The sequence below is a fragment of the Elephas maximus genome, chromosome 5 (genome assembly GCF_024166365.1).
Source record: "Elephas maximus indicus isolate mEleMax1 chromosome 5, mEleMax1 primary haplotype, whole genome shotgun sequence".
Taxonomy (NCBI): domain Eukaryota; kingdom Metazoa; phylum Chordata; class Mammalia; order Proboscidea; family Elephantidae; genus Elephas; species Elephas maximus.
The window spans coordinates 2,516,886-2,533,382 of NC_064823.1; the positions used below are offsets into that span (position 1 = coordinate 2,516,886).

The 16,497-nt window shown below is 37.7% G+C and overlaps 1 protein-coding gene across 1 annotated transcript in view; it reads left to right on the plus strand.

Moving 5' to 3' along the window:
• The window catches only part of CLGN (calmegin), a 71,229-nt gene that overhangs the window by 46,104 nt on the left and 8,628 nt on the right, over positions 1 to 16,497 (plus strand). The window contains exons 9-10 of the mRNA XM_049885240.1: positions 12,672 to 12,785; positions 12,905 to 13,055. Of these exons, the coding sequence (XP_049741197.1) occupies positions 12,672 to 12,785; positions 12,905 to 13,055 (265 nt within the window). The remainder of the gene's footprint in view (positions 1 to 12,671; positions 12,786 to 12,904; positions 13,056 to 16,497) is intronic.

The following is a 16,497-nucleotide window of genomic DNA, read 5'->3' on the forward strand; positions in this document are numbered from 1 at the left end:
GTATTGTGCGCTGTCTTCCCTTCACCTAAATTAGTTCCTATCTACTATCTAATTAGTGAATGCCCCCTCCCACCCCTCCCATAACCACGAAAGAATGTTTTCTTCTCAGTTTAAACTATTTCTCAAGTTCTTATAATAGTTGTCTTATACAATATTTGTCTTTTTTGCAACTGACTAATTTCACTCAGCATAATACCTTCCAGGTTCCTCCATGTTATGAAATGTTTCACAGATTCCTCACTGTTCTTTATCGATGCATAGTATTCCATTGTGTGAATATACCATAATTTATTTATCCATTCATCTGTTGATGGGCACCTTGGTGGCTTCCAGCTTTTTGCTGTTGTAAACAGTGCTGCAGTAAACATGGGTGTCCATGAATCTGTTCATGTAAAGGCTCTTATTTCTCTAGGATATATTCCAAGGAGTGGGATTGCTGGATCGTATGACAGTTCTATTTCTAGCTTTTTCAGGAAGCGCCAAATCGATTTCCAAAGTGGTTGTACCATTTTAAACTCCCACCAGCAGTGTATGTGTTCCAATCTCTCCACAACCTCTCCAACATTTATTCTTTTGTGATTTTTGGATTAATGCCAGCCTTGTTGGAGTGAGATGAAATCTCATTGTTGTTTTGATCTGCATTTCTCTAATGGCTAATGATCATAAACATTTCCTCATATATCTGTTAGCTACCTGAATGTCTTCTTTAGTGGAGTGTCTATTCATATCTTTTAACCATTTTTTAATTGGGTTGTCTTTTTGCAGTATCCTGTAGATTTTAGAGATCAGGCGCTGGTCAGAAATGTCATAGCTAAAAACTTTTTCCCAGTCTGTAGGTAATCTTTTTACTCTTTTGGTGAAGTCTTCGGATGAGCATAGGTGTTTGATTTTTAGGAGCTCCCAGTTACCTAGTTTTTCTTCTACATTCCTTACAATGTTTTGTATACTGTTTATGCCATGTATTAGGGCTCCTAACGTTGTCCCTATTTTTCTTCCATGATCTTTATCGTTTTAGATTTTATATTTAGGTCTTTGATCCATTTTGAGTTAGTTTTTGTGCATGGAGTGAGGTATAGGTCTCGTTTCATTTTTTTGCGGATAGATATCCAGTTATGCCAGCACCATTTGTTAAAAAGACTGTCTTTTCCCCATTTAACTGTTTTGGGGCCTTTGTCAAATATCAACTGCTCATATGCGGATGGATTTATGTCTGGATTCTCAATTCTGTTCCATTGGTCCATGTATCTGTTGTTGTACCAGTACCAGGCTGTTTTGACTACTGTGGCGGTATAATAGTTTCTAAAATCAGGTAAAGTAAGGCCTCCCACTTTGTTCTTCTTTTTCAGTAATGCCGTATTTACCCGGGGCCTCTTTCCCTTCCATATGAAGTTGGTGATTTGTTTCTCCATCTCATTAAAGAATGTTGTTGGGATTTGGATCAGGATTGCATTAAATGTATAGATTGCTTTTGGTAGAATAGACATTTTTATAATGTTAAGTCTTCCTATCCACAAGCAAGGTATGTTCTTCCACTTATGTAAGTCTCTTTTGGCTTCTTGCAGAAGTGTACTGTGGTTTTCTTTGTATATGTCTTTTACATTTCTAGTAAGATTTATTCCTAAGTATTTTATCTTTTATCTTCTTGGGGGCTACTGTAAATGGCATTGATTTGGTGGTTTCCTCTTGGATGTTCTTTTTGTTGGTGTAGAGGAACCCAACTGATTTTTGTATGTTTATCTTGTATCCCGATACTCTGCTGAACTCTTCTATTAGTTTCTGTAGTTTTCTGGAGGATTCCCTAGGATTTTCTGTGTATATGATCATGTCATCTGCAAATAGAGATATTTTGACTTCTTCTTTGCCAATCTGGATGCACTTTATTTTTCTAGCCTAATTGCTCTGGCTAGGACTTCCAGCACAATGTTGAGTAAGAGTGGTGATAAAGGGCAACCTTGTCTGGTTCCCGATCTCACTGGGAATATTTTCAGGCTCTCTCCATTTAGGGTGATGTTGGCTGTTGGCTTTGTATAAACGCCCTTTATTATGTTGTGGAATTTTCCTTCTATTTCTATCTTGCTGAGAGTTTTTATCATGAATGAGTGTTGAACTTTGTCAAATGCCTTTTCTGCATCAATTGATAAAATCATGTGATTCTTGTCTTTTATTTATGTGGTGGATTACATTAATTGTTTTCGTAATGTTGAACCATTCCCGCATACCTGGTATGAATCCCACTTGGTCACGGTGAATTATTTTTTTGATATGTTGTTGAATTCTATTGGCTAGAATTTTGTTGAGGATTTTTGCATCTACATTCATCAGGGATATAGGTCTATACTTTTCTTTTCCTGTGGTGTCTTTACCTGGTTCTGGTATCAGGGATATCGTGGCTTCATAGAGTGAGTTTGGTAGTATTCCATCCTTTTCTATGCTCTGAAATACCTTTAGTAGTAGTGGTGTTAACTCTTCTCTGAAAGTTTGGTAGAACTCTGCAGTGAAGCCGTCTGGACAAGGGCTTTTTTTGTTGGGAGTTTTTTGATTACCTTTTCAACCTCTTCTTTAGTTATGGGTCTATTTAGTTGTTCTACCTTTGTTTGTGTTAGTTTAGGTAGGTAGTGTGTTTCTAGGAATTCATCCATTTCTTCCAGGTTTTCAAATTTGTTTGAGTATAGTTTGTCATAGTAATCTGATATTCTTTTAATTTCAGTTGGGTCTGTTGTAATATTGCCCATCTCATTTCTTATTTGGGTTATTTGCTTCTTCTCCTGTTTTTCTTTTGTCAGTTTGGCCAGTGGTTTATTAAGTTTGTTGATTTTTTTAGAGAGAGTTGGAAGCTGGCAAAATTGTCACAAGAGACTGGAAGGGCTGACTCATTAGGGGGAGAGCAAGTGGGAGTACGGAGTAAGGTGTATAAAAACTTATATGTGACAGTTTGACTTGATTTGTAAACGTTCACTTGAAGCTCAAAAAAAAAAAAAACAGCTTTTGGTCTTGTTAGTTTTTTCAGTTGTTTTTCTGTTTTCTATTTCATTTAGTTCAGCTCTAATTTTTATTATTTGTTTTCTTCTGGTGCCTGTAGGTTTCTTTTGTTGCTCTCTTTGTATTTGTTCAAGTTGTAGGGATAATTCTTTGATTTTGGCCCCTTCTTCTTTTTGGATGTGTGCATTTATTGATATAAATTGGTCTCTGAGCACCGCTTTTGCTGTGTCCCAAAGGTTCTGATAGGAAGTGTTTTCATTCTCATTGAATTCTCTGAATTTCTTTATTCCATCCTTAATGTCTTCTATAATCCAGTCTTTTTTGTTCAGGGTATTGTTCAGTTTCCAAGTGTGTGATTTCTTTTCCCTGCTTTTCCTGTTATTGATTTCCACTTTTATGGCCTTATGGTCAGAGAAGATGCTTTGTAATATTTCAATGTTTTGGATTCTGCTAAGGCTTGCTTTATGACCTAATATGTGGTCTATTCTGGAGAATGTTCCATGTGCCCTAGAAAAGAAAGTATAGTTGGTTGCTATTGGGGTGGAGTGTTCTGTATGTCTACGAGGTCAAGTTGGTTGATTGTGGCATTTAGATCTTCCGTGTCTTTATTGAGCTTCTTTCTAGATGTCCTGTCCTTCACCGAAAGTGGTGTGTTGGAGTCTCCTACTATTATTGTGGAGCTGTCTATCTCCCTTTTCAATGCTGAGTTTGTTTTATGTATCTTGCAGCCCTGTCATTGGGTGCATAAATATTTAATACGGTTATATCTTCTTGGTGTATTGTCCCTTTAATCATTATATAGTGTCCTTCCTTATCCTTTCTGATGGATTTAACTTTAAAGTCTATGTTGTCAGAAATTAATATTGCCACTCCTGCTCTTTTTTGATTGTTGTTTGCTTGATATATTTTTTTCCATCCTTTGAGTTTTAGTTTGTTTGTGTCTCTAAGTCTAAAGTGTGTCTCTTGTAGGCAGCATATAGACGGATCTTATTTTTAATCCATTCTGCCACTCTCTGTCTCTTTATTGGTGCATTTAGTCCATTTACATTCAGGGTAATTATGGATAGGTATGAATTTAGTGCTATCATTTTGATGTCTTTTTTTGTGTGTTGTTGACAGTTTCTTTTTCCCACTTGATTTTATGTGCTGAGTAGATTTTCTTTATATATTGCCCTTTCCTCATATTTGTTGTTGTTGATTTTGTTTCTGCTGATTCGGTATTTTTCCCTTGTATTTTATTTTGATGAGTAGGATAGTTTGTCTCCTTTGTGGTTACCTTATTATTTACCCCTATTTTTCTAAATTTAAAACTAACTTTTATTTCTTCTTATCGCCATATGTTCCTCTCCATATGGAAGGTGTATGATTACATTTCTTAGTCCCTCTGAATTATTTTAACGTTGTCTTCTTTTATATACTAACATTGCCGTTACCCTGTTTTGGGCTTTTTTTGTGTTGTTTTAATAATCTTGCTTTGTTTTTTTCTATTTCCCTGTCTGGGTTGACTTCTGGTTGCTCTGCCCGGTGTTTAGTCTCGGGTTGATTACCTGATAGTATTGATTTTCTAACTGAAGAACTCCCTTTAGTAGTTCTTGTAGTTTTGGTTTGTTTTTTTACGAATTCCCTCAATTTGTGTTTATCTGGAAATGTCTTAATTTCACCTTCATATTTAAGATGGATATATGATTCTTGGCAGGCAATTTTTTTCCTTCAGTTTTTTAAATATGTCGTCCCATTGCCTTCTTGCCTGCATGGTTTCTACCGAGTAGTCCGAGCTTATTCTTATTGGTTCCCCTTTGTAGGTGACTTTTTGTTTATCCCTCGCTGCTCGTATAATTCTCTCTTTATCTTTGGTTTTGGCAAGCTTGATTATAATATGTCTTGGTGACTTTCTTTTAAGATCTACCTTATGTGGAGTTCGACAAGCATCTTGGATAGATATCTTCTTATCTTTCACAGTATTAGCGAAGTTTTCTGCCAAAAAATCTTCAACAATTTTCTCTGTATTTTATGTTATCCCTCCCTGTTCTGGTACTCCAGTCACTCGTGGGTTATTTCTCGTAATAGAGTCCCACATGATTCTTAAGGTTTCTTCATTTTTTTAAGTTCTTTTATCTGATTTTTCTTCAAATATATTAGTGCCAAGTGATTTATCTTCGAGTTCAGAAATTCTAGCTTCTACTCGCTCAATTCTGCTCCTCTTTCTATTGAGTTATCTAATTCTATAATTTTATTGTTAATCTTCTGAATTTCTGATTGCTGTCTGTCTATGGATTTTTCCAGCTTATTAAACTTTTCATTATGTTCTTGAATAATCTTTCTAATTTCTTCAGTTGCTTTATCTGTGTGTTCCTTGGCTTGTTCTGCGTGTTGCCTCATTTCCTTCCTTATGTCTTGAAGGATTCTATATATTAAACTTTTGTATTCTGCATCTGGTAATTCTAGGAATGCACTTTCATCTAGAAGATCCCTGGATTCTTTGTTTTGAGAGCCTGTTGAGGTGATCATGGTCTGTTTCTTCATGTAACTTGATACTGACTTTTGTCTCCAAGCCATCTATAAGTTATTGTATTAGTTTATGCTTGCTTACTGTGTCGTAGCTGCTTGCTTTGTTTTGTTTTGGTATACCCCTATGGGTTGCTTGAGTGAGCTAGCTTGATTATTTTCGCCTTTGGAGCTCTGGTGTCCTGTCCCCAGGCTGGCTAGAGCTGTTATCAGGTATATCAGTCTAGGAGTCCATTCAGTTTTCTTGTATGAGTTCAGCTCAGGTTTCCTGGTAGCTGATATCAAGTGTGTGGTACAGGCTCTGTCCTGCAGTCTTAGAGGGGCAGGGGTGATTGGCGTATATACCCGTATCTGATTGCAGCAGGGGGTCACACTCTGAACAAGGCAGGGGGCTGAGAACCGACCCCCAAGTGTCTCTGAGGAAAATGCGTCTCTGTTTCCTAGAGCATGCAGGTGGGTGGGTTCTGCAGAGGGACCATGGGCACCCAAAGTTTTTGGTTGTAAGGACTGGGAGGTACCAGTTATCTTTGGACCCCTGTAGTGGGTGGCTGGTGACCTGAGTGGAGCTACCAGTCCTTAGGTTCCTGATGTGGGTAGGTGAGGACCTTGTTTAACAGGCAAAGCAATGTCAAACGTCAAACACCCACCTCTCCACCACACAGCTGAAATGGTTGGAGTTTGCCAACGAGGGCCTATTCTCCCGAACTAGGCTCACACAAGTCCATGCATAAGGGAAAGGTGCTCAAGGTCCATGGACGGTTTATGCCTGGACAGGAGCCGCTTCTGTCCTGAGCTCCCCCAGTTAGTGGAGCTAGCAAATTATCTTTTTCCCCCAGTTGGAAATTTTTTCCTTCCCCAAGGCGGGAAGGATGGCTCTAGGCACTCACCAGGGTCTATCTCAGGCCCAGGTATTCAGCCGCAGAAGTGGCTTGGGGGTGGGCGGAGCTTGGTAAAATGTACACAAGTACTTAGCTTTTGCCGAGAGCGCGCCATTCTCCTCAGCTTCCGGGGGTGTGAGTGGGCTGTGTGGCTGGCTGCATCTCCCTGAGGAAAGTGCCGCTGAACGCTAGTCCCAGCCTGCCGCCCCCGCTGCTGCCGCCAGGAATCCGGCCTGAGGGCTCCCCGTGATTCAGGGCCGGTAGGTAACTCCTCTCCACTTCTGAAAGGCCTCTTCCTTCCCCTCCCCCTTAGTTCATTGTCTGAGCTTACCTTTGATGCTCAGGGCTCCCAGCTTGTCACAAATATACTCGTTTCAGTTGTTTTTTCGGGCCTTTGTTGTAAAGAGGGCTCGCCGGAAGTGTCCTTTCCGCCATCTTGGCTCCGCCCCCCACGCTTTTTTACTTATTATGGATTTGTAATTTATGTCCTTATCATATGTAGCAAGTCCCTCTGTACTGTGATATGTTAGAAAAATTATGTATCCTAATATTCGTTACGGATAAAATAGCATGTAACTTTTTCTAGTTCTTAAGCATAATGATAAAGTGAACACTCATAAAATCAAGCCCCCACCTTAAGAACTGGCATAATACTAACACCCTACTGCTCTCAGAGTGCTTCTCCCGTATTCTAGTCCTCTATCTTATCCTTAAACCAAACCAAACCCGTTGCCATCGAGTCAATTCTGACTCTTAGCGACCCTATAGGACAGATAGAACTTCCCCCATAGTTTCCAAGGAGTGCCTGGTGGATTTGAACTGCCGACCTTTTGGGTTAGCAGCTGTAACTCTTAACTGCTATGCCGCCGTGGTTTCCATATTATCCTCAGAGGTAACTATTATACTGAACTTAACATTTATCATTCATTGCTTGGCCTTTTAAAATTAGTTTTATTGTATAAGCGTATATACTTAAACATTATATATTGTTGAATTTTGCTTGTATTCAGTTTTATAAAAATGATGTGTTGCATATAGATTTTTATAGCTGGTTTCATTTAAAGATTTATTTTTTATATAAACCCAGTAAAACCCGTGTTTATATAGCTATAGTAAATACAGTAAATTCATTTTTATTGGTGTATAATGTTTTAGTATATAAATGTAACACTGTTCTTTAGATGGATCTTTGGGTTATTTCCAGTTTTTTTGCTATTTAGAACAACACTGCAAGGAACGTTCATTCGTGCCTCTTCTGGCGCACATGTGTATATTCCTAGGAATTGAATGGCTGTGTCATAGGGATGCAGGTATTTGACTTTATGAGTGATTTGCCAAATTGTTTTCCAAAGAATTTATATAAACTTATTGCCTTTCCCAGTAGCATATGAATCCCCATTGATTCCCATCCTCCTCAACATTTGCGCATTGTCAGACAATTTTTTGCCAGTTAGTGAGTGTAAATTTGTCTTTCACTGTGGTCTAATTTTTATTTCTCTGTTGAATATCTTTTCGTGTGTTTATTTGCAATTGGTATTTCTCTTCTGCAAAACCTGTGATCATGGTTTTTGCCCTTTTTTTGTTGGGTTGTTTGTTTTTTCCTTGTTGATTTCTAAACAAACAAACAAACCAAACCCGTTGGTGTCAGGTCGATTCCAACTCAAAGCAACCCTATAGGATAGAGTAGAACTGCCCCATAAGGTTTCTAAGGCTTTAATCATTACAGAAGCAAACTGTCACAGAGCAGCTGGTGGGTTCAAACTGCTGACCTGTTGATTAGCAGCCAAGCACTTAACAACTGCACCATTGATTTCTAGGAGCTCATTATGTGTTCCGGATACTACTACTTTGTTTTGTGTTGCAAATAACTTCTCCCAATTTGTGTCTTCCCTTTTTATTTGTTTTCTTTGGGTGTGACATCTTGTGATGAACAGATGTTCTTAATCTTGATGTAGTAAAACTTAAGACTTTATCTTTTATGATTAGTGTACTTCGTTTAATACTCTTTCCTGACCTGAGCTCATAAAGTGTTTGCCTATGTGTTCTTCTGAGTATTGGGTTACTTAGAATTGATTTCTACCTGTGGTCTGAGGAAGGAATTCTTTTCACTCAGGTATCTAATTGTCCCAGTACTATTTATTGAATGGCCACTTCTTTTCTCAGTGACCTGTGTTTCTTGGTGTTATATCAAGTTTATGTATATGTATGGATCTATCTTTCTGGGGTTCCTATTCTGCATCATTTGTCAGTTTGCCTATTCCTGGGCCAATACCACATTGTCTTAATAACTACAGCTTTTTTTTTTTTTAAATAAATATTTACATCTGATACTTTAGAAAATTTCTGGGTCCTTTTAAGTTTTTGTTCATCCATATATAAACCTTAAAATCTTGCTCAGAACCTTTTCAGAATTTCAGTAGAAATTTAATCCACAGATAACTCTGAGGAAAAGTGACGTTTTTAAGATAGTGAATCGTCCTGTTTGTAAGCATGTATCTCCATTTATTTAGACTGTCTTTAATGTCTTCAAAAAAGAAAAAAAGTGTTACAATTTTCTCTGTAGACAACTTGAACATTTTAGACTTATACCTAGGTACTTCATATTTTTGGTTGCTTTTGTGATATCTTTCAAAAAATTATGTTGCTTTGGTTCAGAAAGAGTTGTTTTTTTGTGTCTTTCAAAAATTATGTTGCTGCGGTTCAGACAGAATTGTTTTTTGTATATGGGTTTTATAAATATTTAGCTACCAGGCTAAATTCTCCTGTCATGTCTTAGTGTGTAAGTTCTTGCATGTTTTCCGTGTAGAGAGTCACATCACTTGTGAATGATGTTTTTTGTTTCCTCCTTTCCAGTCCCTAAAATGTATATTAGTTTTTCTTTTCCTACGGTGCTGGATGAGACTCGCAATAAAGTATTTAACAAAAATCTCGATGCTTGGCTTGCTGGAATGTTCATGATTTTAAAGAGAATACTTTTCATATTTCAACATTAAAAATGATTTTGTCTAGATTTTGATTATGAAAGGAAGTTCGTTACCATTCCTTGTTGGCTGAGAGGTTTTTAATCACAAATGGATTTTGAATTTTATCCAACACTTTTTCTGCAACCATTAAGATCAGATGGTTTTCTTTTTAATGTGTGTGTGGATGATACTAAGCTATGCTTACATTCCTGTGATAAATCTAATTTAGTCACCATTCATTTGCATTTTTTTCTATTCTGGCGGTTTGATTTGATCATGTTGATTTGAGAATTTTTGAGTGAGACTGTCAGATAACTTTTATTCAAGGTTAGAGTGCTTCTTAGTATGAGTTGGTAAGTGTTCTTTTTATTTTCTGCTATTCCCTAGCAGTTTATGTAAGATAAAACTCACCTGAAGACCACCTGGGCCTGGACTGTTCTTTATGGGAAAGCTTCTGTTGATTCAGTGTTTTGAATGGTGGTAAAGGCTTCATGTTTTCTGTTACTTCTTGAGTGAGTTTTAGTCAGTGTCTTAGTCATCTAGTGCTGCTGTAACAAAAATACCACAAGTGGAGGGCTTCGACAAAGAGAAGCTTATTGTCCCACAGTCCAGTAGGCTAGAAGTCTGAATTCAGAGCGCCAGCTCCAGGGTAAGGCTTTCTGTCTCTGTTGGCTCTGGACAAAGGTCCTTGTCATCAGTCTTCCCTTGGTCTGGGAGCATCTCAGCACAGGAACCGCAGGTCCAAAGGACGCGCTCTGCTCCCAGTGCTGCTTTCTTGCTGGTATGAGGTCCCCCTGTCTCTCTGCTAGCTTCTCTCTCTTATATCTCAAAGAGATTGGCTTAAGACACTATCTAATCTTGTATACCTCATCACTATAACTGCCATTAATCCATCTCATTTCATCATAGTGATAGGATTTACAGCACATAGGGAAATCACATAAAGTGGTGGACAGAAACATAAAATGCTGGATAGTCACACAATACTGGGAATTAGTATTTTGGTGGACACAATTCAATCCATGACAGTAACTTAAAAGTTTTTCTAGGAATTTGCCACACGGTCCAGGTTTTAAAATTTATTGGCATGAAATTTTTCATATTATTCTTCTATATTTTAATTTGTGCTTTATTCAGAATCACGAATATTTTCTGTTTCCAATATTGTTTATATGAAAGAACCAACTTTTGGCTGTCATCCTTTCTATTTTATCCTTGTTCTCTATTTCATTAATTTTATTATTGCTTTCCACATAGTTTCTATGGGCATATACTGTTCTTTTTCTGGCTTCTTAAATTAAAGGCTCATTACCTTGATTTTGACCCTTTCCTTTTCTACTGTAGACATTGAAGTCCATACATTTCCTTTTAAGAATCATTTTTTTTGCTGCATTTCACAAGTCCTAATGACTTTGTAGAACTCCCTAGGTGGTGCAAATGGCTTGCACTTGACTACTAACCTAAATGTTGGTAGTTCGAGTTCACTTAGCAGTGCCACGGAACAAAGCTCTGGCACTCTGTTTATGTAAAAATTACAGCCAAGAAAACCCTGTGGAACAGCTTTCCTCTGTAACACATGGATCACCCTGAGTCGGAATCTACTCAATGGCGATGTTTTTTTTTTTTTTTAAATAACGGTATACATTTCAGAATTACAACAACAGTAAAAAAAAACTACTATCCAACTACTTCGCACATTAACAACGTACGTCTGACAGCAGCAAACATCGAGGTGGGAGGTGAGAATAATGATAGCTGTGTTGGTTAAGGTTATGTGTTAACTTGGCTGGGCCATGATCCTTAGAGGTTTGGCAGTTATGTAATGATGTAATGATTTGGCAGGTATGTAAAGATGTAGTCATCTTCCATTTTGTGATCTGATGTAGTCATCCTCCATTTTCACATAACACCGATTTTTGCATTAATGACCTGGTCTTTGGAACCTAACCGTGTCAATAAGTAAGGATAGGGTGTATTTGCTTCTAAATGTTTTAAATTTCATTATGGGTTCTTTGACATTTGATTTAACAAATGTTTTAGTATTTTTATGTTCAAAATGGAGTATTTTTATGTCTTTTCATTACTATCTAATAACCTAGTTGCATTGTAGTCAGAGAAATTAGTATGTTTTATACCAGTTTAAATCCCTGGATTATGAGCATCTACTCATGAACAACTCTGCTTGACCTTTAATGGTAGGTAAATTTCCCTGACTTTGAAACAATTGAATCAACCCCTAACCCCTACTCGAAACAAATTCTTCAACACAGTCACTTTCACTTGCTGCACGTGTAGCTTTTAAATCATTGAGGGCTTTGAGCCTTTTCTTGCGCTGAAGTAAGGCTAAACAAAAACTATGCATCTGCTCCAACTTACTACACATTCGACTTAAAGACACACTTAGAAACGAATCTTGCTCGTAAGCTGGGGACTGCCTGTATCTGGTAAAAAAAAGAAAGAAAGAGAGAGAGAGAAAGGGAGGGAGAGGGAGGGAGAGAGAGGGAGAGAGAGAGGAAGGAAGGAGGAAGGAAGGGAGGAAGGAAGGAAGAACACCATAAACTCTGTCAAAAAACAAACTTGAAAAAATATTTTTAATTCATATAGCTGACAAAAGAAAATAGAATGATTCTTACATATCACTTATGCTATAAAATGCACACCAAAATTACAGTCAGATCCTATTTTTCACCTATCAGATGGGCAAAAATTAAAAGGTTTGCTAACACTGTATTGGCAAGGATGCGAGAAAATAGGGACTCATTGCTGGCAGGACTGGAGATGGAGCATAGGCTTTCTAGAGAGTAATTTGGAAGACACTGTCAGAATTTTAAATGCTCATACTCATAAATATATTTCCACAGGAGAGAAATGGCATATACTAAAGGCTATTCATGATAGCATTGCTTATAATAGTAAAATTCTGGAAACATTGAATGTTCCTCCAGAAGGAGAAAAGTTAAACAAATTCATGGTATATCCACCACGGAGAAAACTGTGCAACTGTTAAGAAAATGAAGCAGCTATATATGTTAATAAAGGTGCTTCTGGAACATTCTTGACACATAAATATATGTTGATGACTAAATTTTTAAGTGACAAAAGCAAGATCTGAAGTACTATTTACAGAATGCTGTCATTTGTGTAAAAAAAACACATACGTGCATTATGCAGAGAGTAAGACAACAAGTAGATACAAAAAATTGACTGGTGTTAGTAGAAGATCTAGGTGGATGGGAGATGGGAGGAGGTAGGAGACAGAAGCAGAAGGTTGGAAATATTTTGGTACCTTCTGAATTTTGTAACATGTTTTTCAAATAATAATTAACATAAAATACTATATTTATAGGGATGAAAGTGAGCCTGCCCAAATTGAAGATTCAAGTATTGTTAAACCTGATGGCTGGCTTGATGATGAACCAAAATTTATCCCAGATCCTACCGCTGAAAAACCTAATGACTGGTAAACATTCTTCATCTTTAAATGCCAGTTTCAAACATCTCTTCCTTTTTTGTTACAAGTGTGCATGACTGACAGGAGAGATTCAAGGTCACAATTTTGCTTTGTTCTAATATCCTAAGGAATGAAGACATGGATGGAGAATGGGAAGCACCTCATATTCCTAATCCAGTCTGTCGGGTTGGGTGTGGTGAATGGAAACCTCCGATGATAGATAACCCCAAATTCAAAGGAGTGTGGAGACCTCCAATGATTGATAACCCTAATTACCAGGTAATAATCACTTGTTCCAACCCCATTTTTTTTTTTTAATCACTTTGTTCCAACCCCATGTTAAAATTAAAATTTTTGTGGCGTTTTCTCTTACATATCTAATTATAAATAAGATTATGTTAAATTTCAGCTGTTAAATTTTAGATTTGCAGTAGTGTGCCTTGGCTATTTTAAGAAGTCAAAATACACCGCAACTAATCTATATTTAAAAACTAAAGCCTTATTTAATTTTTCAGGGTAATAAACTTAAAAACTTGAAATCAAGTCACTTCTCATTATCTTCTTCCCTAATAACCAATTAATGGTTACTTTGGAAGACAGTTATATTTTAGAAGTAAATATAAAAAATGAATTCTGACCCAAGAGACAGAAAGGGCCACATAAACCAGAGACTACATCAGCCTGAGACTCGAAGAACTGGATGGTGCCTGGCTACAACCTGTTGATGACTGCCTTGATAGGGAACACAACAGAGAACCCCTGAGGGAGCAGGAGAGCAGTGGGCTGCAGATCTCAAATTCTCGTAAAAAAACCAGACTTAATGGTCTGCCTGAGACTAGGAGGGCCCCAGGGGTCATGGGCCCCAGGGCTCATGGTCCCCAGACCTACTGTTAGCCCAAGACAGGAACCATTCCCAAAGCCAATTCTTCAGACAGGGATTGGACTGAACTATGGGATAGAAAATGATACTGGTGAAGAGTGAGCTTCTTGGCTCAAGTAGACACACGAGACATGTGCGCAGCTCCCATCTGGAGTGGAAATGAGAGGGCGGAGGGGGTCAGAAGCTGGCCAAATAGACACAAAAATACAGAGCGGAGAGAAGGAGTGTGCTATCTCATTGGGGAAGAGCAACTAGGAGTATATAGCAAGGTGTATATAAATTTTTGTGTAAGAGACTGACTTGTAAACTAAAACAATAAAAATTTTAAAAAATGAATTCTGATCAAGAGGATTCATGTTATACATTTTAGTAGTCAGTGCCCATACTTATTTTCTGGTATTATTAAAATAATGGATTTTTTTTTTTTTTTTTTTTTGCAGATAACACCTTTTGAGAGTACCTAGCTTTTTATGTTAGAAATTCGTATGTCATATACTAAATTTATCTAATTATTCATTGAAATTTTTCAATATTATATGTACATATATTTGAAAACCTTATGAACAGCAGCAGAACATTGTCTGATATAGTGCTAGAAGATAAGCCCCTGCCCCCAGGTTGGAAGGCGCTCAGAAGACAACTGGGGAAGAGCCACTTCCTCAAAGTAGAGTCAATCTTAATGATGTGGATGGAGTCAAGCTTTTGGGACCTTCATTTGCTAATATGGCATGACTGAAAATGAAAAGAAACAGCTGCCGACATCCATTAATAATCAGAACCTGGAATTTACAAAGTATGAATCTAGAAAAATTGGAAATTGTCAAATATGAAATGGAACACATGAACATTGATATCCTAGTCATTAGTGAGCTGAAATGGACTGGTATTGGTCATTTTGAATTGGACAATCATATGGTCTACTATGCTGGGAATGACAGCTTGAAGGGGAATGGTGTTGCATTCATCATCAGAAAGAACATTTCAAGATCCATCCTGAAGTACAATGCTGTCAGTGATAGGATAGTGCCCATACGCCTTGAAAGAAAGACCAGTTAATATGACTATTTATTCACACTTACACACCAACCACTAAGGCCACAAATGAAGAAATTGAAAATTTTTTACCAACTTCTGCATTTTGAAATTGATCGAACATACAATCAGGATGCACCAATAATTAGTGGTAATTGAAATGTGAAAGATGGAAAAAAAGAAGAAGGATCAGTAGTTGGTGATAGAAACAGCCTTGGTGACAGAAACGATGCCGGAGATTGCACAATTGAATTTTGCAAGACCAGCAACTTCTTCATTGCAAATACCTTTTGTTCACCAACATAAACAGCAACTGTACACATGGACCTAGCCAGATGGAGTACACAGGAATCAAATCGACTATATCTGCAGAAAGAGACAATGGAAAAGCTCAATATCATGAGTCAGAACAAGGCCAGGGGCTGATTGCGGATCAGACCATCAGTTGCTCATCTGGTCTTAGGTCATTAGTGTTCAAGGCGTCAAATCTATTCATATTCAAGTTGAAACTGAAGAAAATTAGAACAAGTTTATGAGAGCCAAAGTATGATGTTGAGTATATCCCACCTGAATTTAGAGACCATCTCAAGAATAGATTTGATGCCTTGAACACTAATGACCAAAGACCAGGTGAGTTATGGAATGACATCAAGGACATCATACATGAAGAAAGCAAGAGGTCATTAAAAACACAGGAGAGAAAGAAGACTAAATGGTTATCAGAAGAGACTCTGAAACTTGCTTTTGAACGTCAAGCAGCTAAAGCAAAAAGAAGAAATGAAGAAGTGAAAGAGTGGAACAGAAAATTTCAAAGGGCAGCTCAGAAAAACAAAGTAAAGTATTATAATGACATGTGCAAAGATCTGGAGATAGAAAACCAAAAGGGAAGAACACGCTCAGCATTTCTCAAGCTTGAAAGAACTGAAGAAAAAATTCAAGCCTCGAATTGCAATACCGAAGGATTCTATGGGAAGAATATTAAATGACGCAGGAAGCATCGAAAGAAAATTGAAGGAATACACAGAGTCACTATATCAAAAAGAATTGGTTGACATTCAACCATTTCAGGAGGTAATAAGTGATCAGAAACCAACAGTACTGAGGGAAGAGGCCCAAGCTGCACTGAAGGCTTTGGCGGAAAGCAGCGTTCTGGGAATTAATGGAATACCAACTGAGATGTTTCAGGAGTCGGATGCAGCACTGGAAGTGCTCGCTTGCCTATGCCAGAAATTTGGAAGACAGCTACCTGGCCAGTCGACTGGAAGAGATCCAAATTTATGCCTATTCCCAAGAAACGTGATCCAACCAAATGTGGAAATTATCGAACAAAATCGTTAATATCATATGCAAGGGTTTAAGCAAAATTTTGCTGAAGATCATTCAAAAGTGGCTGCAGCAGTATATCAACAGGGAACTGCTAGAAATTCAAGCCTGATTTAGAAGAAGATGTGGAACCAGGGATATCATTGCTGATATAAGATGGATCCTGGCTGAATGCAGAGAATACCAGAAAGATGTTTACCTGTGTTTTATTAATTATGCTAACGCATTCAGCTGTGTGGACCATAACAAATTATAGACTACATTAGGGAGAACGGGAGTTTCGGAACACCTGTGCTTATGAGGATCTGTACATGAATCAAGAGGGAGTCGTTCAGACATAACAAGGGGATGCTCCAGGGTTTAAAGTCAGAAAAGGTGTGCATCAGGGTTGTATCTTTTCACCATACCAATTCAGTCTGTAAATTTAGCAAATAATCTGAGAAGCGGACTGTATGAAGAAGAACAGGGCATCAGGGTTGGAGGAAA